General features: G+C 36.3%; 1 protein-coding gene across 2 annotated transcripts; it reads left to right on the top strand.

Annotated features, from left to right (window-relative positions):
- LOC139121939 (mucosa-associated lymphoid tissue lymphoma translocation protein 1-like) lies at positions 1-26,136 on the top strand. 2 transcript variants are annotated; one of them, XM_070687271.1, is made up of 17 exons: positions 1-359; positions 730-907; positions 3,733-3,899; positions 12,549-12,848; positions 13,311-13,465; positions 15,581-15,677; positions 16,343-16,483; positions 16,818-16,973; positions 18,041-18,247; positions 18,898-19,075; positions 19,638-19,715; positions 20,360-20,481; positions 21,406-21,555; positions 22,563-22,744; positions 22,928-22,981; positions 23,498-23,572; positions 24,164-26,136. In XM_070687271.1, the coding sequence occupies exons 2-17, from the start codon at positions 765-767 to the stop codon at positions 24,311-24,313; spliced, it is 2,355 nt and encodes a 784-aa protein (XP_070543372.1). In that variant the 5' UTR covers positions 1-359; positions 730-764; the 3' UTR covers positions 24,314-26,136. The 2 variants fall into 2 exon arrangements, with proteins under 2 accessions (XP_070543372.1, XP_070543371.1); XM_070687270.1 differs by lacking the exons at positions 1-359; positions 730-907; positions 3,733-3,899 and adding an exon at positions 5,719-6,271.

Genomic DNA, 26,136 nt, shown 5'->3' with positions numbered 1-26,136 from the left:
CACGTGACACTGACCACCTGACCTTCATGACACACAGGGTTTTCCCACGTATTTTTTAACTTCCGTGTCGGAGACATTATTTTACCAAAGTTGTGCACGGATACAAAAAAATTGCTCCAGTTCCGTTGAACTTCGGTCATTGTATGGTTTGATGTTGGTTGATATCGAGTTCGTGAAACCTAGGAGAGTGAGTGAAACCTGTATCTGGACCAAAGGACTGTGTATGAACAGTGAACTGTCTGTCTCTGTCTGACATCCTCCATGAAAGCTTTTCGACTACACGTTTCGTTTCTGCGTTGAATGTACAGTTCCAAGGTCCAAGTGTTCCAATTATAAAGGACAACATATTTTACGAGAAGGTATGTTTGTATGTAGCCACCAGATCGTTCCACCGGGCGACTTGTCTTCGTTAGTTTCTCTCATAATGGCAATGTTCTGATACATCAAAGTCCCTCCGCTGTGAATACTAGCCCTGCGTACAGGTCTGTGTGTTCCCAGCGTTACACGGCCTCAACCACAGTGGAGGCCGTATAACGCCGGGAACACACAGACCTGTACACAGGGCTACTGTGAATACATGCACGATGGAAAGTGCACAGGCATTGTCGTAAGCGTGCGCTTCGGCCCTCATTTCTACATGTATAATCCATGTGTGTTTCGTATGTTTTCAGCGATCATAGTTGTAACAGACATATATTGACAACAATATTCTCTGACTTCTTTCACCAGGATAGGCGAAGGCAATAACATCCTTGGATGTCACAATGAGTAAAGACTTAAGTCCCCACACAAATATCAATGATGTACCATACGCTGTGCTTCTTAAGTTACACACATTGCTGGATATTGGTGACAGAAGAAACAATTGGAGAGCCTTTATTGCTGCCATACCGGACAACCCTTACAGGTAAAATTCCATACCGCAGTGTGATCTTCATCAAAACATTGCAACTCTTCGTTTCAATAGTAAGATCGTACTACCAACTTCCCATTGAAAATTGTTCTATTTTTAGGTAGAGACTGCATAAGGTATAGTTTTCACATGTCATTTATCTATTTAAATATAACTTAATCAGTTCTTACTGTCTCTAGAGTTATGCACCAATATATTTGCTACAATTATTGAACATCTGTCATTCTTACGTGTTTAAGTCATGGATACCATAGAGTACACAATATTTAACCGAACAGTACGGTACTTGTTGTCTCATTAATTTTTAGCTTACAAAACTATTAGTCAGTCCTTAACTTAACAATATCCAAAGTGTGACTCATTATTGTTCCAAAGTTTTGAGGAATGTAAGCTTGATTAGTAATTAATACAGATAATGGTTGACTTAACTCAATCATAAAACAATGATGATATTAGGAATTCCGATGAAGTACATCAAAGTTGAATTTCTGAAAGTTCAGTGCAAGCAGTTTTGTCTGAGTAACATGGTGACTGGAATTTTTTTGAGCAAAGCAGCAGAAGTGGTCTTGCAGGTTGTGTTTCTCCATTAATAAGATCACCATTCCTAGAAATTCAGACTGTTTAATGACAACTCCAACTATGTAGTTTTGACTCAGGAGCTACATGCACATGGAGGACATTCTGGCTATATGTGCTTACAGACTGTGCCCCATGCTAGCCTCTGTTGCCCTTTATTTGGATAGCAATTTAAGGGGTCCAAGTGTGGAAGAGGTCATTTTTTGGCCATTTTGACAAAGTAGGATATACTTTGGTAGTGTTTGTGTCAGCAGAAATAAGTACGAAAAGTACATTTTAAGACATTGGTTCTGAAACGGGTAGAATGCCAGGTCAAGGATATGGCATATCCTCAAAACCAAGAGGGTGCCACAGGTATTTGTATGCAGTCATTCTTCAGAAAGTACAGGAACAAGGAAATTGGAAAGTATCTCGGACACTTTGAAGAAAGAATACAAACTAAGATATTCTCTTCCAAGTTGTATATGGACAGATGTTGATAATGTTGAGCTTGATTCTTTATTAATATTTTACCAGAGAAAATATGAATATCATTAAAGTTACAACTTTCCAGATTTTAAGATAAGTATTTACTGACACTCTCATAAACCATGGTAATAAAAAACCAGGAAATGTCAACCCAAAGCTAGTGAGACAAAGACAGTCTGAGTTTGTTCTATCATCTGTTGTAGAGATGACATGTTTACAAAGTGTACCTGTATGTGATCATGATCTCTGGGCAGACTCTACAATGTGACTAACAAAAATGAACTTGCTCTGTTGTGACTCTTTTTGATGTCAAGATTAGAGTAGACACTATAGCCAGTCACTCATTGAATAATTTCAATACATGATTCAGAGAGTGTCAAAATGTAATTCCAAGAGTGTTAGCAGTAGTTTAGTTTTGCCTGATATTGTATGGTGACATTAAGGTGAAATGAGCTTCTTGGTATCTCAGTGATGATTTCCTCTGCTAGATAAACATAGCTATACACTGTGAGAAATGTTACCTTATCCTAATGTGCTCAATTGGAAACATTATGCTTCTGAAAAGCAACAGCTATTCAAAACCTTATGGCATAACCGTGTTTATGTATGTGAACTGTCAGTGTGAATTATACACTTCCCTTGCAATTCTTTATATTACACTGATATGCAGATGAGAATGGACAGTGAAATTGATCTAAATGTTGCCACACTTGTGTTGTTCCAAAACTTGCCACAGAAGTTGCACTGACTTGTTATAACTGCGGTGAAAATCAAAGAGCTTTTATGGACTCATAATAAACACACACCAGGGAGTACACTTTGCAGTGCACTTCACATACACAGAATCATATTACATTGCTTATATACTGCTGCTGAGTTACATTGTATCACAGCCGAGTCGGAGTCCAGTTGTCATAAGATTCTTGTTTTTGCATTGTTTGAAGTTCTTTAGTAAAAAAAATCATAATCCACAGGAAAAGAGGTGTACATAAGCCAGAAGCAGTACGTGAGAAAGTTATCGAAATGTACAGGGATAGAAAGTCAGGAAATCTTTACCCTACACACACAGACACTAATAAGTTCCTACTCAACAATTACAGCGTAAACCTACTGTGAAACAACACTATCATCCGTCTGTTGTTTACTGCAACTCAACTAAAATTACCGATCCTGTAGAAAATTTTGAACCAACTTTACAAATCATTTACACAAGTGTGATAACATTTTGATCAATTTCACTGTCCATTAATTGACCTAATATAATTCTTTTGTTCTTTGTATTAAATTATTCTTAAATTATTCTTTTCAGTTTCTAATGTGTCTCCAAGCAACTTGTGAGATTTGTTTATTGTGAACCAGTATTTCAGCATATGTTTCAAGAAGTTTAACAACGTAGATAATTGAATTCTCAATTTTAGTAAAAATGACAAAAAAGGTGGAAAATGAATGAATAAATTTGCCCCTTTAATAGATTGTAAGCTCAACCAAAAATGTGTGTGCGTATTGAAGTATGGGAATTACTGATCATCAATAGGAGTGTTTCGTTTTCAATTTATTTCAGTTACAAGATTTTTGTTCTACATGTGTACAAAATAGAACTGGACTTGGCAGGAAAAATTATCTTTTCTTCAGTTATTAATTCAAAACAATATCATGACGGTCTCAAAATAAATCCACCTGAAGATGTTTAATTTTATTGCATATACTATGTTTATAACTATAATATTCAATAAGAAATATGAATGATGAATTTTGAATGAACATTTGTTCTTTAGGGAGATATCAGATGTTGAAACCTTTGGCTTGGAGCAATTGAGTGGTAGAAGCCCAACAGCAAGTTTGTTACGGGATCTTGGCAACCGAGGACGCACTGTAGGGCAAATAATCAGTTACTTGGAATCTATGAAACATGAGAAAGCATTGAAGCTCTTGAAGAGAGAAGGTGAGCAACAGTTGTTCATGCATTATGATGTTTTATTGATAAATTTTCAAATCATAACGAAATTGAAAACATTGTTATTTTAAAAATATTTTCTCCATTTTTGTTCAAAAATTTTCAATCAAGAACCACTAGAATTACTGCTGTGAAATTTGGTATACATTGAATTGCTCTACTGAAGTTTATTCAGATTCTAATGCAGCATTGAGTGTTTTATCACATTTTTATATTTATTGTGACATTTTTTACTGACATAAACTTTGGTTAAATAACACAGTAATTTAAGATCCATTTGGTTTTATGAAGTATGTTCGATCTCAAATTTTCATAAAATTTTCACAGAAGAAAGTGCTGAAGGTGACTTCTACAAATCAATTTTCACCTTTGAAAGATATTACAGAATTTTAGCGATACCATAGTACCAAGGTTATGAATGGTTGACATAAATGTCATTTCCTGCTGTCCTGCCTTGTAAGTAAACATGGCCTAGCCCAGTAAGAAGTTGTATAATCTAGTTATGATCTCACAGTGTCATTACTTCCAGAATACAAATGACAAGATCACTTCAGTCCTGACTTGAGTCCAAGTTGAGTCAACAGATGGGGAAAGTCAAATACGTATTAAAGAGAGTGCTTAAATATGACAGAACATTGGTTTTCATGTGTTATTTTTAGATTCTAATGGACGTGAAGCATGTATGATAGTTTGAGTTGGGGAGTAAGTGTGACCAAAAATGGTATTTTCACTATGAGCTCCCACTTTGCAAAATATGTCTACTTAAAGGTATAGATCAGCTGTGCATACTGCATGTATTTATGTCTGACCACTGTGAAAGCTTGAGAACGTAGCACATGTAACTTTAGTATTTGATATGAAGATACATCAGCCATTAAAGCTCCAGTAGCTGCGAATGTGTAATAAACCGATCTCAAAATATCCTCGGTTTTCTTCTCCTTCTTTTCTCCTCCTTTCTTTTCCTGCGTAGCGTGTAGCATACCTTCCTGCCAAGTCAGTAGAAAACAGCTCCATAATAGGTGCTTGCAAAAGACTGGTTACATTATATCACAGCTGAGTCGGAGTCCAGTTGTCATAAGATTCTTGTTTTTGCATTGTTTGTTATCCTGTCGGGCATTTTGGGAGGAAATCGCCCAGTTTCAGGGTAGTTTTAGCTGTGCGCATGCACCATTGCCACCATGAGCCAAGTAGTTCTTAGGCTTTTGCCTTTTAGATTAGCATTGCCAAATTGGTCAGGTTTGGCCGCAATCTATAAAGTGCCAGGGAGCCAAGTACATCCAACTCAACCAGCAGAAGTCACCATGCATTCCTGCCAAGTACGCAAAATAATCAGGCAAAAATAACCAACCCCATTGGTGTGGGGGACTGGTGGATAGGTTTCTGCACCTTTCCGTGTCATTCGACTTCATGCAAACCCATTTTGAGAAGAAAAGGCATTCCTCGTCAGGCTACACCGAATTTTGAACTGATTTTGACCGAGTTGGCAGGCAAAGGGTTAAAGACTGAAAAAGTGTATAACACTGTCATAAGTATCAAAAAGTGGCATGTAAATTCACAAGTTTTAACATTATTTTAGATTCCTGCCATTTTCACAAACTAATCATGTGTGAAAAAATAAAGATTATGACAACAAAATGTCAGCCATCGTGGATGGTGGATTTTTTGTACTTTTCTGTGGGGCGCCATTTTGCGAGTGCAGCACCAGTTTATTATTTAACCTGATTAAGTGTAGGCATGGTCCAAATCAGCAAGCAGTGATTATACTTCTTTTAGTCCTTCAGTTAGCACATTTACACGAAACGGGCCAGGGTCTTACATAACGGTGAACGTGGTAACACGTATGAACATTGAGCTCTGCAAAAACTCCACAGAAAACAGTCTCTGCGTCATTAAGTCAACATATCTCTGTCATCATAGGGAATTTTCTCTTCAACAAGAGCAACAATTGTTTAAAATGGGCATTGATCTGGAACGATTTAGAGCTATAATTGGAAGATTTGCTGGTGGGGACCCGAGCAGGCATGCGAAGCTACCCAAGATGGCCTCCCTCGTCATAACATTGATGAACTGCCACGTGTCTATCTCAGTAAAGCTGTGTCTTGTTGCACTACTCGTGATTTGCGGAACAGTTGAACGCAACCCAGGTCCAAAAGTAGGGAGAGCAAGCACATCTACTGCACTGGGGATTGATCTTGCAACCAAAGACAACATTTTAGGCATAAATGAGAAGCTTGATGACATCATTTTTGCGTTGGAGTATGTTCAGAAAAAACTAGATTCTCTGCAAATGAGACTGGAGAACATTGAAGATGACGTGCCTGTCCTAGATGAACAACTACAGGAAAACTCCACAAAAGTCGGTGAGTTAGAATCAAATTATGAGTGATTGGAGAGAATTAAAAAGTTGTTAGATAATCGTAAACAGGAAAATGCTCAACTGATCATGAAACGAGACAATGACAACATAGAAAACAGAAATAGAAGAAATAATTTGATGTTTTATGGAATGGCGCAGAACAAAACAAGCGAGAACTGGAACACTTCCAAGGAAAAGGTGAAACGTTTATTGAAAGATCGTGTTCATCGAATACGTAACACTCCGCTGGTACGTAGCCTAGATTCTATTCGTCCGCTTGCCTCAGTACTGGTATGAGGAACGAAATCGATTGCTGTGATTTTCACAAAAAGAAAGACGCTACGCTGAAGATTCAGATTCGCTTTGACAAGTTGTTCTTTGTCAATAATCAAGGTAAAAAGTGACATAGAAAGTGGATGAAAGAACTGGACTGGTGAACCAAGTAAGACAATTTTCAAGATATTGATGTGGCCAAGGCCCGAGATACTTGAATCTCTCAGTATTGTTCTAGAATGTGAGAACATTAAAGTCGAAAGTGAAGAATCCAGAATTCATTTCACATTGTACACAGTATGATAGTGTTGGTTTAGTTGAGACTTTTTGTAAAGATAAAGAAATACCTGATTTCTTACCAAACTATATTGTTTACAATTACCCTGCCTACACACACAGTCTTAACCCTTTTCCTGCCAAGTCGGTGTCGGTGAAAATTGGGTCGAAATTCAGTGTAGCCAGAATCTGAGCACCGCAGTAGCTGTTACCTTGGTAAGTTGGTGGATTTCGGGCCGTTTTTCTGTACCCCATATCCTGCCAAGTCATTGGCACTATGTGTAGCTATCCCTTGTGCATTTCTGTGTCATCTGAGGAATGCCCTTTCCTCTTGAAATGGGTTCGCAGAGAGTTGAATGATAGGGAAAGGTGCTGCAACCTATGGGCCAATCCCCCACACCTGAGGGGGGTCTTGGGATTTTTTACTGCTTTTTTGTGTACTTGGCAGGAATGCATGGTGACGTTTGCTGGCGGAGTTGGACGTACTTGGCTCCTGGGCACTTTATAGATTACGGCCAAGCTTGACCAACTTGGCAATGCTAATCTTAAAGGCTATGGCCTAAGAATGTCTTTGCTGATTGTGCCAAAGATGCGAGATGAAAATAACTGACTTAGTCATGATTGACGGAAAATGCAAAGTTTAACCATGGTCCCTCCGTGACCGTGGATTAACGTATTTCAGCTGGGCTTGGGCTCTGCAAGTTCAAACCAGGCAACGTCATTCAGTGCCTTAATTGGCCTTCCCATTCAGCGACATGGCTTTGGATTTTTATTCCATTGTTCGCAGTATTGACTGTGGTTTGCAGGCAAAGATAAAGGGTTGTTGAGTACTTGGTTGCTATGTACGCTTAGCCTAAGCGTAGGAGAATTCTAGAAGGGACATGAGGTCAATGGCACGGGTTTCCACCTGTACTGAGCAGGGACTGCTTTTGTTACGCACACTGGCAGGACAATTCAAATAGCAGGCAAGGCCTTAGCATGATAAATGGTACCAAAAGGTGATTTAATTGACAGGTGGGAATGTCAGCGCCTTTTGGTGGACTGATTGCGTTAGGTCCATGATAATAACAGCCATTAGTGCAGCCATATCTGGACCATGCAACGAAGCCAGTATGGTTACCTCTCATGCAGCTATTTGCATTGTCAGAATGAGTTTACTTGAGTAGTGGCAAGTGCCTGTGTTGCTGTAAAATTACCGCCAGACATGGGAGATGTCGATAGCTAAAACAATGGAAGCATATTGCGTTGTACTTGTGCATCGCAAAAGTGCAACTGACAACTTGGGTGTAGTACTAGTTATCACCCGTTAGCAGCAGTCCAAGCCAAGACGGTACAAACCTAACTGAGGACTGCACAACTAACCTGGTAATGAATGGTAACACTCCTAGCAAACTCTGCATTGAACTGGCTAAACTACGTACAAGTAGGCGTTCGGTCACGTGACTTACTGCGTACGAACAACGTAACTCAACACCACATCTGATGCATGAGCGTAAATCACTCTTCATAAAAGTAAAATAAATAACCAAAATAAAAAAATCCCAGTTAGTATGAATATTTGGCTTTCGAAAATGTTATTTATGCACTGATTTATGAGCGTACCGCGTGAAAACGCGATCTACGGCCAGAAAAACGACGGGCAGTCACGACGCTCAGTGTGAGTCGCGACCTCTGCGGTCATGACCCCTCCCTGAATAAATTAGTTGCCGGAGTGACTGTCAGTTTTGGCGGCAAATCCGCGGGTTGTGATTGGTTGTAAGGATATGACGACATCAGATTCTGAATATTTACAAACAGGGCTTCGTTTGGTGGTAGAGGCATTGTTCTGGACGCTGTGGATCCGAAAATTACACCAAAAAATCACTGTAAGTACGAGTTTTTCTCCTAAAATCTCAAAATCGGGCCAATAAAAACACTTGCCTGGCCCCCCATACGAAAATTTCGACTGTTTTTAATGATATCTTGATGATAAACTGTCCTGAAATATCGTAATACACAACGGGATTGAATTTCTTTGCGAGCGTGTGGATCGTAGTATGTACATCCGGGCACTTTCCCCTAGCGTCGATCATTGAAATATCGTTTCCGGGTTGCAAATTTTTGCATTCTTGAGAGATATCAAGCTTATACTTAGTTGAAAATGTAAATTTGAACAATAAACGCACCCTGGTTATTTATTTTAGCAGCTAAGATACAAAATTACGGAGATAAAAGTCTCTTTCCAGCTGTTTCATCTCACGATGTGGCACAAGTAAGAAATTATGCTAATTAGTCAGCTGATGGTATACTGTAATTTTAACCCCTTGACTTCCACCAACAATATATTGCTATACCCCACCCTAAGTTTATATTAGATTATAATTATTATATTATCAATGTATTATTATTATAATCAGTTGATTAATTAAATACTAATTCTGATTAATAAATTAAGTTTTGAACAAAATATGTGTATAAAATAGCAATGCTTAAATCATTGAATATGGCATAAAATTATGTGAATATGCATACTAGATATCACTTGGCATTAAAGGTATATTATAATATGTTATGGCAATGGCAATATCTGGCATTTAAGGTAGTGAAGGGGTTAAATAACTAAACTCTGATTATTCTTTGTTTGATTTGAGTTGCCTTCCAAACAGTTACGGTGAAAATATTAGTTTTTGTAGTTGTTTGTTCATGTATACTATGTGTTTTTGATACTCCAGACTTATTATACTTTTTTTTAATTTTTTCAGATGGCTGGCACTATGTCATGAGGTGGCGTGTATGACTTTTACTCATCAGCAAAGAACCATAGCCAAACAAAGTTGCTCGACGCCTTTGCCAAAATATGTACATTTGCTTTGTACATGACTGAGTGTCAGTGGTTGTATTGAAACTCAGCCCAAGGAAATAAACATGACTGTTTAAATGGGATCAATATCTGCATTTTAGTATATTTCTTGCCCTATTTCTTTATTTAGCCAATTTTGGCTGAGATAACAAGTCACATCACATGACCAGTCTACCACATACAGGTCATATGTCAAAAATGTGCTTCCTCAGCAGCCAATTATGATCAATGCCTGATGTATTCAACATTCAGTGAAGTCAATCATATTCAGTTTACAGTCTTTGGTTGAATGTTCTTGGAATGAAAGTATGTTGTGGATAATAATGTTAATACTTTCAACATGTTTATTGTTATTAAAATTGATATCTTTAAGTTTCCATGGCGACAGTCAGGGGAATGTAAACACCACTTGGTAACTCAATGCTATTGTGGAAAGCACATGATATAGTTGATTACAGAAAATTCATTCAATCATGTTACATCTTAAAACTTGCCGGAGTATTCCAATGGAAAAGGTTAAAATTTTACTGTTTCCATGGCAACAAATACAATAAGATGTTATTAATATAAAGTCCCATGATATCATGTATTCTTTGAACAATAGCAAAATCATCCTACACTTACCTGATCAATGCTTGTTTTCCATCAAAAAAATGTTTCAATCAAATAAATGGATATTTCACGTTACCGTGGCAACCAAGGGAATTTGTTGTTCAAAAGTGAAATCATCATTCAGGAAATTCAAAAATGTGCCCTTTGTGAATGTTTTGTCATCATTGTATACATAATTCTTGAGATATCCCTCATTTTCCATAAAAAAGCATGTTTTTGACAGTTATTTCAGGTTACCATGGTAACTAATGAGAAATGTTTGAAAATACCACAATCATCGTTTAGAAAATTGAAAAATGTATCTGTGGTGAAAATTTGATCACCAATGAATGAAAAGTTTTTGAGATATGCTGATTTAAACATTTCTATATCCTCTGAATCGGTGCCATTGTGCTTTCTATTGTTTACATAGGGTTGTTACATAACACTTACAGCTTGTCCTAAAATTACGTAATAATTTTAATATTCAAATACACATACCTCAAGAACGGATCACTCTTTTTTGACAGGGTAAAGACTGGAGAGCTTAGAATTTATTCTATTTTTAAATGTGTCATAAAAAAATGAGATTCAACTAACTGCAAAAATTCACCAGAACACCCTACGTACAAGCTTTGCTTAAATGGCATGGCCATGTTGTTATACTACGGCAAAAACGCAGGTTTTGTGCCAAACTGCCAAGTCGTTAAAAGTAGGTAGCTAATTGACCCTACCCTGAAGAAACAGGACAGATTTGCTGGTGCTGCCACACCCCTAGCACTACCCCCTGGGTCTCTTACTAACCAACAAGCAAGGTGATGTTTGTGCGGAGCGGACACATGTGCAATACTGAAGGAACTTACTTCTGAAAAAGTAAGCATGAAAAGGCAATAAAATGACGCACTCCCAGGGGCAAACAAAGCCGGTGACCTCAATTTTTTTCTGCAGAAACCCTTGAGCACCTTCCCCTGTATACAGGCATGTAAAAATTATCAACGTCTAACACGTAAAGCATGGCTAAAACTACCCTGGAAATGGTGATTTCTTCCAAAATGCCTGGCAGGATAACGGTGCTTGCATGCAATCTTTTGCAGGCACCTATTATGGGGCTGCTTTCTATCGACTTGGCAGGAAGGCATGCAACGAGCCTGGCAGCTAGAGGGATAAAGGTCAACCAAGTAGTGGTACAATGCTATATATTCATAGAAGAATTGCTGGCAATGTCCATAAAATTAAAAGCTTGATTGAAAATTGTATTTTTATCACTATAGAAAGAAATAATTTTTCACATTACTGAGTCACATGGTGAATCTTTCAGAAATTATCTCATTGCTTCCTCTTGTGCAAATTTTCTTAGAGGAATCAATAAGTGCATTCCCGGATATCAAGTGTGTCATTTCAAAACTAAATGAGGCATTGCAAACACCTGGAGATGAGTAGAAAGTAAGAGCTTTACATATATAAGAGTTCTTCAAACCAACTTGTGTGGTTTGGGCAAGCCTGAAATTCTGATGTACAGGAGCGTCTGAAAATCTTTAATTTGTCATGGGCAAAGTCAGAATCATTAAAGGCATGGGTTGGGCGTCAGATTGTCTTGCCAGGAAATTTACTTACAAGATTACAATTTCAATGCACCGAAACAAACTCGATCCCTGGTATCGAGTCCCCAACCTTTAAATCAGTATAAAGTCGCAAAAAAGCATTTTAAACAAATGTGTAAAAACTGTAAAAAAGAGTATCAAAGTAGGATCAGAACTCTGTTTTGAGATTCAGCATCAAATTACACAGCTGACTTCTGGTCTATTTTGAAATAGCTTATAAATCGTGAGGGGAACCCTGTACAGTCATGGTATAATTACTTTGAATTCCTTGTGCAGAGAATGTCACCATCTTAATTCAGTTGATGTAGAGTTTCTACGCTCCGTAGAAGAGGAATTAAATTTCTTCCAAGACTGAGTCAATGAAAGCCGCAATGATGTTGACATAAATAATATTTTAAATGCTCCATTTACAGAACAAGAAATTATGTATTAACCCTGTTCAGATTGACCACTTTGCGTCGGCCTAGGGCCGGACCTGGGCCGGGGCCGACGTAAAAAACCAATATGGACACGCTGCGTCGGCCTTGGGCCATACGCATAAGAAGACGTCGCCGTACTCTACATCTGATTTTAATCAGATTGGTGTAAAGCTAAATTAGAAAACTTTTAACAGATCTCATAATGCATGTGCGTAAATTCTATACCTGGTTTTCTCTAATTTCTCTTGGTTATAAAAACTCTGGTTTCTGTTGTGTTTTCAGAACCAGTCAGGATCATCAAACAACCTGTATCAATTTCTTTGATGGCGAATGACACATTAACACTCACCTGTGAAGCAAGTGGATTTCCATACCCCAGCTATCAATGGTTTCGAACAGTGATAGAAGAGGTGAATGGGAAACCCCAACACAAAAGTTTGAAAATCAACAATGGCACTGATAAAGTTCTTGAAATACCCGATGTTTCTGATTACGACACTGCTTTGTACATATGCCGTGTTCACAACCGAATCAGTTTTCAGAATTCGTCCTGGGTGAAAGTTGACGTCATTTCAAAACATGGTATGTCCATTCTCACGGAATGATCAATTGATCCAACAAGACACACGCAAATGACAAGAATTTTAAAGCTACCAGTTAAATGTTTTAGCCAAGGTGATATTAAGAGGAGATATTTTAAGAAACTATGCTGACCAACACTATTTCAGAAATACTTGGTTGTTTTAAATGCTGACACTGCTAGAGATAATTGGAATACAATAAGGATTCATTTAACAGAACTTCTTTCCATAAACTTAATACCTCCCCAGTGACTCTTAACTATTTGCTTGTGGTTAGTCCAAAAATATCCGACAATTTCATTTTAGCTGTCTGTGAGCCTTAGATTTCCCTTGTAGCTTAATTTGTTGGTTCCCAGAATGTGAAGTAAATTTTAAATTTTTTTTCAACATTGTTGTACCCATCTGTTTTACAAAGCAGTACAGATGACTAATAAAGACTAAGTCTTGTATAATTTCAATTCAGAGCCCCCTAAAATAGAAGTGCAGCCAAGGAGTCAGACTGTAGAGGTTGGAAAGCCAATCAGACTGATTTGTGAAGCCACTGGTACACCGACTCCACTATATCAATGGTACAGAATGGAACAACACATTGCTGATGAAAACAATTCAGTACTACATGTAGGTGTCCAAAGATTTTGTGATATTATACGTAGTATACTAAATGTCACTGTATACAATTTCATTGTAACAACATTGTCATTACAGATATCTTTGAGGTAGTATGCGCCTCGAAAATGAAAGACTTGAACTTTTGCTCAAACTTTTCTCAAGGGATCTTTCAACCATTCTCTTTCAAAATCAAGAATAAAAGTTATGGGTCACCATGCAAATTTTGGTACTAGAGAAATAAATATACCAATTGTTTACCCTAATTTGAAATTCAAAATGGCCGCAATCCCTGTGTTAACTCTATGGAAAAATATAAAATTTTCAAATTTTGAAAAAACTATGATGATGAAAATTTTTCTTGCACCAAGAGCTTCAAAATGAACCCCCACAAGTGGTACATCAGAAAAGAATTGTAAAAGTTTGAGAGTCCAAATATCTGTCCCGAAGTGCATTCTACTATACCTTAAATAGGCACACAATTTGTCTCTTCTATGATATTACTTGTCTTGAACAGGAACACTATCCAGTATTGTGACCGGTAAAGGGATGACAATCTATAAGTTGTGCTGTCAAGTTTTTCTCTGCAAGTGTAGTGCTTTCCTTATATGTGTACATTCTTGCATTAAGCTGTGATGTTGGCAAAATCAGACAACGGCATAGCAGTGAGCCAAAGGTTTTCAGCGCATACAGCAAGTCTTGAGTAATCAATATATCATCAACTCTTTGAATTTGTCAGTTAGTTTCAATCAAAAGAGAAATTTATTATATTAACACATTTTATATAAAAACACAAGACAAAAATATCAGTATGTGTAGACATTGAATAAGGACTGATATATTTAAATTGTCTTTAATGTCAATCATATGTAAGATCTGTAGCATAAATCCTAAATAATATATATATATATATATATATATATATATATATATATATATATATATATATATATATATATATATATATATATATATATATATATATATATATATATATATATATATATATATATATATATATATATATATATACAGTGTTCGCGGTGACTTTTTTCTCCTAATGCGTACGGCATACGCATTAGTCTGCTAAAATTGCGTAATGGCTGGATTTGAGTGCGTAATTTCACTTCCGCACTCGATTGATGAGAAAACTGACTGCAAAAAACAATGTACCGTTGAATAAACCTACACTACATATTCGGATTGTACGATGTAACATTATTTTAATGAAAACAGTTTGAAACAACTGGAACAATGTTGAAACACATCCTGCAAAACACATCCCGCAAAACGCAACCCAAAAGTTAGAGTTATGGCAGTTTATCCAGACACTTCTGCAGTGTTCAAAATTTATCGGGATTCTGACGAGCTCTACCGATGAATCTTTTTTTTACGGACTCATAGAGCAAAGTTGAAAGAAAACAGATTTTTGAACAGCGAGACGCGATGATCGTGCACGGTCGGCATTTATAAGATTTGTCGCATTATTTCTGTCAATCACTCACTTTGTGTCATAAGTTTCAGAAACTATCGCTCGCCTGAAAATTAGCAACGTAATTCATAGGCACAGCTGACATGATAACGTGCCCAACGTGATAACGTGTGAACTACGATGCCGATTTTTCAGACAACGCCCAGAGAATCCGAAACTTTCCACACAAAATGAGTGATTGACAGAAATGTGTTGCAACAAATTTCATCTGGTTGTCGCCTAAGCTCAGTCGTGGGAGTGCTTTCGGTGTTATCCTTTGCGTATAGAAAACGCATAACAATGAAAAAAATGCGTAGAGAGTCAATTTCAATGCGTAAATACGCACGATTTTTGCGTAAACGCGAACTCTGTGTGTATATATGTATATATATATATATATATATATATATATATATATATATATATATATATATATATATATATATATATATATATATATATATATATGTATATCTATCTTACTGCAGATCTTACCATCTCAGGGATAGTAATTTTATGATAAATGTTATATATGAAGGCTAGAAAAAACGACACTGAATGACTCCTAGCATGTACATGTACGCTGAGCTGGAATGAAATCAAATTGTAGAACAGCTCCCTGAATCTGATTGTGGGTCACATTTTCATGCTTACAGTGGGATAAAGCACGATTGACAGATGAGGCTTTGTATGTTTGTAAAGTATACAATAAACATGGAGAAGTTTGGACAGAGATAGTAGAAGTCAATGTCAGTAAGTAGCTCTTTATTCCTTCCCTGTATATATAGAAAGTGTCATATGTCTCTGATAATGGCTAGATTAAGGAATTTAGTCTTGTAATCAGAGTTAATATCAAATTAAGATCCATCTCACGTTTTTTCATCCCCTCTTCAACTTTGTGTGCATTCCTCAAGTAACTCAGCAGATGTCTTGTTTTTTGCTCATACACTGCACTCCTGCACTTTTTCCCACCAGCCCATTCACAGCCTCTCACACAGATCTCTTGCTATCAGGTCTTTTGATGTAAATCCAGTCACTCAACTTCATTTGCAATAAAATACAAGGATTTTGGATTGTCTTCATGGCTTCAGGCCCTGGCGTGCTCCTAGATACTTTGATGTCTTAGATAAATAGGTCATCAGAAGGCTCTGTGAGACTTACCGTCCGGACAGGTCTTTACGGATTCCTCTGTACAAGCCACTCAATCAAGGTGTACCGGTACATGGTATGACGTGGAGTTCATTTTTCTTCTCCAGTAAACCATAGTGTCAGTGTCATATCTTTGTGTTAACTTACTTTCTATGATGTGAAATCTATTTAGACACATCAAAAAAATGGCCATAGTAAATATTTGACATACATTAAAAATAGAAGTTGTCGCTTTCTGACTTGTTCCTGTATTTTGTATTTGCTTACAGTACCAAAAGGTCCTCCAGTAATAATGCGCCAGCCCACTAGTGTTGACTGCGTTGTTGGTGATAAAGTGGTGTTTACTTGTGAAGTAAGAGGCAAAGAACCACTGTATTATCAATGGTTTAAAGACGGAAAGAAATTGGCAGGTAATCATGAAATAAGTAACCATCACTTAAACAGTCACCTGTAATCTAAATATACCCATATATGGTGAAAGGGGCGTTCCTTGGTAGTGAAAATGCCCATGTGAGGGTGCTGTTTTAAAAAAGCTGCAACCCACTTAAAATCTGTGATTGATTAGATTTTCTCTTTCAATGGTAACTATGGCAAAATTTGCACAGGCGACAGTATACCTTTAATGCATTATTTTTTTTAAATATTTTTTCACAGCATGAAAAGTGTACCATTTTTTTTCTGCCCAAAAATATGCCTTGGTAAAACAGACTGTCAGTTTCAATTTCATTTTTGTTTGTTCTTCAGGTGAAAACAAGAAAGAGTTGTGTTTTAAAGAAAGTCAGCACCGTGATCGAGGGGAGTATGAATGTCAGATCCGAAATGCGAATGGAGGAGTGACAAGCCAACCTGTAAGGTTGATGTTTATGAATTGTGGTTTACCTCCACCTGAACCTCAACACGGTATGTCATCGATGAATTTCCTTCAGTTATGTAATAGTCAGATTTGAGAGGAATTCACACACCTTTGTGAAGAAGTCAGCATTCTATGGATTATGAACATATTAATAAACTTGAATAGTGCAGGACATATGTGTGGAAGTTTTACATCCAAAATTATCCAAAATATGAGGAAATATTGATTTTTTTCTGTCATTGATGACATTGAATTGAGGATGAAGTGAGAGTTGAAATGCATGGTGTAACTTTGCTTTCTTGACTTATTCATTATTAGCGGACTGATTTCATGTGAAATATAATCACATGACTGCTGTGTAAATCTAGGTGGGAGATTTGGTATCCTAGAGAAACTTTCTTTGATACTGTTTCAAGTAATTTAAATCAGACAGGATCTTGCCATTTTAAACCCTCTATTTTGAAAGCTATGACAATTCAAAAGCCCTTACTGAAATTTTTTGCAAGTTACCATATTACACCCACTGTTTTTACAACAGGAAGAGTTTCAAATGGTACTTCACACATTGCTTGATTGAGCCAATTGTAAATACCTAGTGTTTATTCCAAGGATATGTCAGTGTCTGCAAAATATTCTACCTTGCTTTCTGCAGTGCATGTTGAGATCAATCAGTAATATGATAGAATATAAAGTGTGGCTTACTTTGAAACTATATAGTCCAATCTGAACATATTTTATACTAGAACATTTTGCTGGGATGATGGTGCTCTCTGGAAAAAGGCGGCATGTTGTCTTCCTTGCAATGGCTGAAAAATATTTTTTTCCATCAATGTCTGGTCTTTGTGTATGACCAAAGACAGCAGCAGCTCTGTCATGTTGTGGAGATGTCAAGTTATTCCTTGGTTGGATTTAGATGTGATCATCAAGATTCGTACAGTCATAGATGTCACTGTCTTGCTTTTATTATCATAATTTAAAAATGATGAATCCTTATGGGGTGATAATCTGTGAATTTATGTGCTAGACTGAAGTCATAGTTCGAAAGATATTCTTGATCAGTTTCATGTTGAAAGTGAAATAGTCAAATATCTGTGCATTTTTTTTGTACCCACAGCTACGGATAAAGTTGCCTTGGTGATTGCAAATGAAGAGTACCGAAGTGAAGTTCGTCTCCATGCCCCTGGTAGAGATGCCAAAACCATCCATAGAATTCTGACAGAGCAATGTGGATTCAAAGTTGTCTCCTTGATTGATTTGACAAAGGAAGAGATGTGGACAGCTGTTCATGCTTTCTGCGATTTACTAGGGAAAGGAGTCTACGGTGAGTTCAAACATTTAAAAAAATATGTTTTTCCAGAATCATAGCATGGATGTTGTTGTTGGCCAAGATATTGTTGCCCTTGTACCATCTGCATTAAATATGTTGAATCCGTTTGTCTACAAAACGTGATGTCACTAATCACCCATGACAAGATAACCACCCAGTAATGATAAAATGTGCTGTCTAATTTTACACAAGGCTAAAATGATCATGTCATGAAACGTACTTGCTGAAAGGACCAGTAGCTGTAACTAACTTTTGATGATTTTTCACAATTTTGTTTTTAATGTCAACTACAGGCCCATGCTCTACTCCCCAAAGCATGTTGAGATATGCAGTATTCAGCTTGTCAACTCGGCCTGCACATGTGTACGCTGCATTGTTATTGCTGACATGTGAATTCTGGTCTGGACTAGAATTCAAATGTAAACAGTACCGTAACCGTGCATTTTACATAGATGCTGTGTTGGCAAGCTAAATAGTAGGTGTTCCAACTTGCTTCCAGGAGTAAAACAAGAAACTGTTGTTGACAGACAAAACAGTAATTATGAAAAACAGGTACTGGCCTTTGGGAAAGTAGGTAACCACGTTGACGATAGAGGATGTTACATATACCTTTCAAACGTGATTTTTATCCTATATTTTTGCAGGCTTGTTCTACTTTGCAGGCCATGGCTTTGATGCCAATGGTCAAAGCTATTTGGTCCCTGTAGATGCAAGATCGGCCTATGGCATTGAGCATTGTCTGTGTGCTCAATCTATCCTGGAGGAAATGCAGAAACAAAATACTGGACTTAATGTGATGTTATTGGATATCTGCAGAACTCAGTATGTCAAACTTTATTTTGTTTTATGTGACTTGGACACGCACATGAATACAAAGTCAACACCTTCTCAGCCATTTTCCAGATATTCTCTGACCAATTTTACTTCATGATTTTTCTCAGTGATTTCTGAACTTATTGAATAACAGGGACTATTTCATTTACAATGACTTGCTGGTGACAGTGGGAAGTCAATGCTAAACTAATCCTCAAATTGTTCTAAGGGTGGTAGAGTATATCTTATATAAACACAGTTTCACACGCATCAAGTAGGCTCAATCAAGCATCGGATGACAATTAATGCGATATTTCTTATATATATCCTGGCACTTATGGAAGAATTCGGAAGAGACTTTACATTCACAAATTCCATGGCGATCTGAGAGTAAGGTCTATTATTATCCAAAACACTACACATTAATATGTATGTATGAACTTTGCTCAAAATAATCAGAGGCAAACTTGATCTTGTGTGTTTCATTCGTGTATAATGATTTGTTGTACATATCTTGAAGGAAGTTGCAAATGTAAATGTGAAAATCCCCTTTATCAATTTCTTATATCAGAAATGAATATATCCGTGATGCACCTGTAAAAACTTACAAGCCTGAAGTTAAAGGCAATACAGTGTTTGGATATGCATCGTAAGTTAACTTTTTATTTGTTTCATTTCACCATAATGCTCTATGGCAACAGTGAAGCACTGGTCACTGGTAGTTTAATGTTTGAATTCACAGATAATTGTTTAAATTTTTCATGGAGTTTCAACGTTGTAATCAGTTTTATGGAAATCACTGCAGTTGTAGAAAAAAAACCATTTTGTTTGTTTAGGTAGAAAATATCATTGGGGAACATTTTCATAAAACTGAAATTTAAAAAACATTTTGTGTTTAACTGATGCTCGTGTCCATTCATTTTAAATTGAAACAACACCAACGAAAGTACTATGGAAAATTTTAGACATTCTTCAAATTCAAATGATAGTAAATTTTAGAGTAAAGGTTTGACTGTCTTGAATTGAAAATTGTTGGATGAAATCACAGTGCCATTAGGAACTGTGACAGATATGTACATTAATGTATCATAGGTCAGGTTCAGGTACAGTACATGGTTTGATCTTGATTTGTAGTTTCAAATTGTGGTTAGTTTTTGTCAAATCTGTGTAAGCGAAATATGTTGCTTATTCATAACATACGTGAATTCGATCATAGAGAGAAATATTTGCGAAGAAAAAGTGAAGTAAATACAATATATGTCATACATGTTATATTGTATTATTTTGGTACAGAAGTTTTACAACTGGTGCATTTGAGGTGTCCAATGCAGAAAATGGTATATTCATGAAATATCTTAAGAAACATCTTGCAAATGATGAAAAAGTTACAGTGATGCTTGACAGAGTCATTGCTGGTGAGTTATTCTTGTTTCAAGCTTTCATTAATCAATGTAGCAACACAAAGTGTATGGTTTATTCATTGTTTAAACTCAGAATTGACAACAGACATCTTCAGCGACATAGTATTATAAATGACAACTCCATATTTGTGACATAAAACATTTCAAGATATCACAGTATTGCTGTCAGATGAACATTGATTACAGTTTTAATTAGCTCCGCTGTCAGCAATGCGAAGCTTATCCAATAGGCTGATTTTCCGTCCATTGTCCGTCTGTCATCCGTCGTCCGTCAACATTTGCCTTCTCCTCTGAAACCGCAAGTCCGATTGCTTTGAAATTTCATATGCAGTTCACTTGGGGTGACCTCACTAAAGTTTTTGAAATTGTGGTGAAATTTGCATTGGTATTTTTCGTCTCTTTTTGGTGGTTTTGATAAAATATCTCTTTGAAACTGCATGTCTGATCGCTTTGAAATTTGATATGCAGTTCACTTAAGGTGACCTCAGTTAGATTCTCTATATAACACAGCAGCGCTATATCTGCCACTAAGTTGCTTGTTTACTGTAAGTTTGTTTGATGATCAGCATTCTAGCCTCATCACATTCCGTATCAAGATATGTAAATGACTTCTAGGTTTTTTACGTGAGAGTGAAATTTTTGTGTTACTGAAATATTGAAAGTTGATAGAAATTATGACAACATTTGTTGCAATGTAATACATTATCATAAATTTATGGGTTAGCTTGCTTTCTTTTTGTAACCTTTAAAAAATAACATCATAATCATGGTGTAACATTTCAGCATGTCATATTTCATGTCATACCTCAAGCTTCATGAATCAATAACCAGTAGCCTTACATGAATTCTTACATCATATGTGTTCACCTCAACAACATCCAAAGTTGGAAATGATGGACTAATTTTTCACTATTTCAGAGGTATCACATGATCCTGATGCTAAAGAAAGACAATTCCCAGAAGTCAAGTCAGACCTTAGAGAATACAGAACTCTAAGGGATCCCATTAAATGCACTGGCCATACCAAAGAATTCCATATTAGAAGGCAGAAGTGGGCGCTCGTAAATCGTAGGTTCCTGTTATTATTTTCCACTTATCTACCGATATGAGTCAGTATAAAGCCACTACTTAGGTCTCTTTCTATTATTTATAATATTAATTTTGATTACTCATACAAATATGAAAGTTGCAGTTACGGTGTTTTGACAATATTTTCATTATATTATGTTTTCAGCGATTTTCTTGGTGTAATTTTGTATTGAATCAAATATTTGCTTGTGTATCGATTTAGTACACAAGGAATTGCATTAATGGTGATACTGAGACAGGTTTATTGCCCACCTAAAGATGGCTTTATTGTAATAAGCTTATATTTAAATGCCTCATTCATTGGCTATGGACTTTACTGTTCCTGTCTGTGTGTACCTATATGTATGGCTGACCATAACCTGACCTAAAAAGCTGAAATCTTCTAAAGTATGGATGATTGGCTAGATTAGGCCCCCCAAAAAATTATGCTGTTCCGATAACCCAACCTACACTTTTACATCTTTCACCTGCCGACCCTAAACTTTTTAATAAAGCTACGTAAACACGGTAGTAAAAAAAGAAAGAGAGACCCGAAAAATCACGTGTTCGTAAGTTGGCATTTGATTTTTGCTTCAACGAGAATGTCTGTTATGTTGTTTTTTCCTTTTATATGTATGATACATATTTCTGGAAATGTTGTGGCCAGTGTTTTACCGCCCTGAACCCCTGAAAAATGCATATTTCAAACAAAAAATATTTTGGAAAAAAACTTCCTGCCGACCTACCTAACCTATTTTTGGAAACAATGTTATCAAAACAGCACAATTTAATTTTTTTTTGGCCTTAGTGCCAAACACAAAGTTTAGGATATACACACACCTACATATGAAACTTTAATAAGAGGCTGAAAGGTGATCCAGTTTTCCACCCATTAACACTATTACATATTATAAGCACTTTCTTGTGATTTATTGATATTGTAATATGCGATATGTTTTGTGTGAAATTCTAAAATTACAGTACTTGCTGTGTTACTTTTATTACAGAGGTTCCCATAGATAGTCCAGTCTGCGTAAAGATCTCACTAGATCTTGGGAGTGAGACAATCCACGTCATTGTCAAGATGAGTTTTTATGCAGAGTTTTCCAATGTTTTGTGGATTGATGTTCATGTAGAAGACCCAGGTACCACATCACAGTGCAAGGTCAAGATCCAGGACTTTCCACCGGTAGGTGAACATGTTCAACAATAGTATGGCATCCATTTCAAGTGTGTATACTGCTACACTGTATACTGCTACACTGTATATTGCTACATGGTTTGGTACATTAAATTTCTTTCCCATTGTCAGCCATGATTATTGATTCAAAGGTTTTATTCAGTCACTGATCAACTCATAATTTCATTGCAGGAGTTAGATGTCAGCATTAAATATTTGGATCGACAATATGGAAACACCGTGTGTGTAAGTTGACATTTTCCCTTTTTTCCCTTCACATATTGTGAAATTGCATGCATGTGCCAGATTTAACCCTATCACAACCATGGTATGGCCCAAATCCATTGTTATCAATGTTGATTTTGGACCTGTTTATAGTGAATTAGGATGAACAGGTTAAATTAAGTTTAGAAGATCATTGACACTTAGCAGCAAGTTGTCCTGAATGATTTGGATGGTATGACCTCATGTTGATATGTTTCTATTTTTTTAGCATTATTTTAATGATTTTTCTTCAGAATTTTGTAGGATATATGTTCAGGAATCCAGTTTTCAGTGCCATTCACATATGCACCTTGGATATCATGTAACTTTATCGCTTTTCAAGATGTCACAGTTTTAAGCATCATGATCAAATGTTATCTTTCATTCTATCGATTCACATTGTATAAGTCATATCACATGTTAACCAGAAAGATTCCATGCATCAATATTTTCCTTCAAGCGCAATGATCGTACTCAATGGAATCTTTTGTCCTACAGGACCCGAGACACACACATCAAACTATCAACAATAAAATCCTCCGAGCAACTGTGAAAAACATACAGAAATTATATGTAAGTACTGTCATTTCATACAAAAACAAATGTCAGACTATTGGATGGTAAATAATACAACTCTCACCTTTGGTAATCCAATTTAAGTTTTGTCTACACTTAAATTCTAAGAGACTTTGTTTCATGTACAACTGATTACAGCTGTAATAAGAGTGTATGGGGAAAACATACTGATAATTATTTTGTTATTATATTAACAAGGCATCGTCTGAAGGTGTCATTTCAAGTTAACATTTGACTTAAACATGCAAAGTCTCATAGAAAAGTCCATTTGGTCACAAAATGAAATCTGCTTTTGGTCCTTAAAGTCTGCTTTTGATCTGAGTCCCCTCCCATCACATAACCAAAGACAAGTGAATTTTATACTTTAACCTCAGATATGCTTTCAATACATTGTGATGTTGTCATGATCATCATTGAGGTTTTTACATCCGCTGTGTTGTCAGACTCATTGCTGAAAGATCTATGATTGTAGTTGAGGCCAGGTCATTGATCGCGGGAATTTCTCTCTCAACACTGTCACTCTGCACGATATATCAATCTGTTACCATGACAACACTTTACAATGTCAGTTTCTTTCTTTACGTACAGGGACCGTTGAGGTTGTCGATAGCACTGGATGTTACTCATAGAGGGAAAGTTTTCTGTGCAAAACATCCATTCTCACTTCCTGAACCACTCATTGCTAAGTCACAAATCTTCAAAAGAAGACCTGTTGAACAGAGTTACCCACTGACATAGAGGTTCAACAACACTGCCAGATCCAAACTGCAAAAAATACTGAAGATGTTTAGTTCTATGGTATATCAAAAATACTTGAAATCACTGAGCTGATGAATAAAATTGACAGGTTAGGGTACTTAGTATGACGCAAATAATTCATGACCCGTTGTGCATACTGGTACTTTTGCCCAAAGCAACCTTCAAGTACCCTGTGTAAAATCTAATTCGAAGAAGAGCTTGATCTTACAGCTAATCAAATTTAATTATCAAATTTCATACGTTACAATTACACTGACTCACTGTTGTATCTATAGTTCATGTTGTGTAACTTGACTCGTTCCTGCAACTGATGTATCTCTAGAATGCAGAGATTACTGAGCGTGAGCAGATATAAGATATATGTGCATTACATAACCTGCTATAGATAGTTCAGAATAAGCACATTCAATATAGATCCAAGCGTTTTGATCTCAGTTTTCACAATTTAGGTTGGTTTGATCAACAATATATGGAAACTAGAAATTATGATTATAACATTGGGATGTAAATTTGTTAGTCACAACTTGACTCACACTCCAGGCAGTGCTGACATTCTTTGAAGGGTAATACACTATTATTACCGGTGAATTTTTGATAAAGGTGTGTGAATGTTTTTATCTTATCATGATCAAATGCTTACATGTTGAAAGCAGGACCCCAATTTTCTCACTAAATTACGATACATACAAAGTTTAAAGATTGACTGTTGGATTATTCTGTAATACCAGACCGAAGTAAAGTCATCTTGTGCATTACCATACCCTCTATGTCTTTTTGGTTTTAAATCACAACTTTTATCAGTTGTCATTATGGTAGTCTTAAGTACAATGCTACTGCACAGAGTGTGATCTTGTAAAGGCTAATCATATTTCCTGTAAATGTGCCACCAGGAAATAGTACGTTGGGAACTTATTTTTTTGAAATTATTTTTAGTTTTTTTTTGCTCAAAAGTGACTACCCAAAATCATCAAAACTTGGTGAATGTCGAAAATGTGATAAAAAAATCATGTTTGAATAGGGCTTGTGACAACAGCAGCTAGGTTACAGAAAAGCAGTTCTGTTGGCCTAGTCACCTTGTCTAACAATAATTTTGATGAATCTTGTGTCTCAATCATTTTCAAATAAGTACAGATACTAAGAGTGGAATTGACTGACCAATGAATGTCCAATATTTTGTTACTTTGAGTTTTTTTCGGAACTTAGTTTTCCCGAATTTATGAAAAGCTGCATGTCGTAATTGCCTTGTCTGAAATTTACACAGTTCCTGTAAACTTACTCTTTTTTAACAAGTTATTCATATCCGTAAGAGTACAGAGTTGATATGGTTTAGCAAATCCAAGTTTAGCAGCTATATTGCAATCTACAGGAACAGTATTAACAGGATCTGTCATTATTGATGTGTAAAACATTAATGTGTCACTGTTAAATCACGATAATATTCAATGGTCAACAGATCTTATGGTGGAAACCAAACTAAATTTGACAGTACTTGACCTCAACTCAAGCTAATACATGTATTTACCCTTCCCATTATGATTGTCATATATTGGACAGCCCTCACTTAACAAGACAGAGGACTGTGCTCAATACAATGTTTTCTAAGCAGTTGATAAGAATAAATATTTACCCAGAAGAATTACTGTAAATCTATTATTGTAGACATTGTTACATTACTCCAAATTTAAGAAAATTAATTTTTGTAATCATAACACCTCTGAATAAAGGATACATGATAGTTCTGTATCAAGATTTCCACCAAGACAATACATATAGACAATTAAAAAAAGGGCTGCCATTGCAAA

The sequence above is a fragment of the Ptychodera flava genome, chromosome 21, assembly GCF_041260155.1.
Source record: "Ptychodera flava strain L36383 chromosome 21, AS_Pfla_20210202, whole genome shotgun sequence".
NCBI lineage: Eukaryota > Metazoa > Hemichordata > Enteropneusta > Ptychoderidae > Ptychodera > Ptychodera flava.
The sequence above is the reverse complement of the archived record's forward strand: the minus strand, read 5'-3'. Positions and strand labels throughout refer to the sequence as shown.

Coding starts and splice junctions, on each gene's coding strand:
- LOC139121939 (XM_070687270.1), top strand. CDS start 5,752: ATGAACATTGAGCTCTGCAAAAACTCCACAGAAAACAGTCTCTGCGTC. Junction 18,248..18,897: donor ACTAGGGAAAGGAGTCTACG/GTGAGTTCAAAC, acceptor ATATTTTTGCAG/GCTTGTTCTACTTTGCAGGC. Junction 20,482..21,405: donor GCTTGACAGAGTCATTGCTG/GTGAGTTATTCT, acceptor TCACTATTTCAG/AGGTATCACATGATCCTGAT.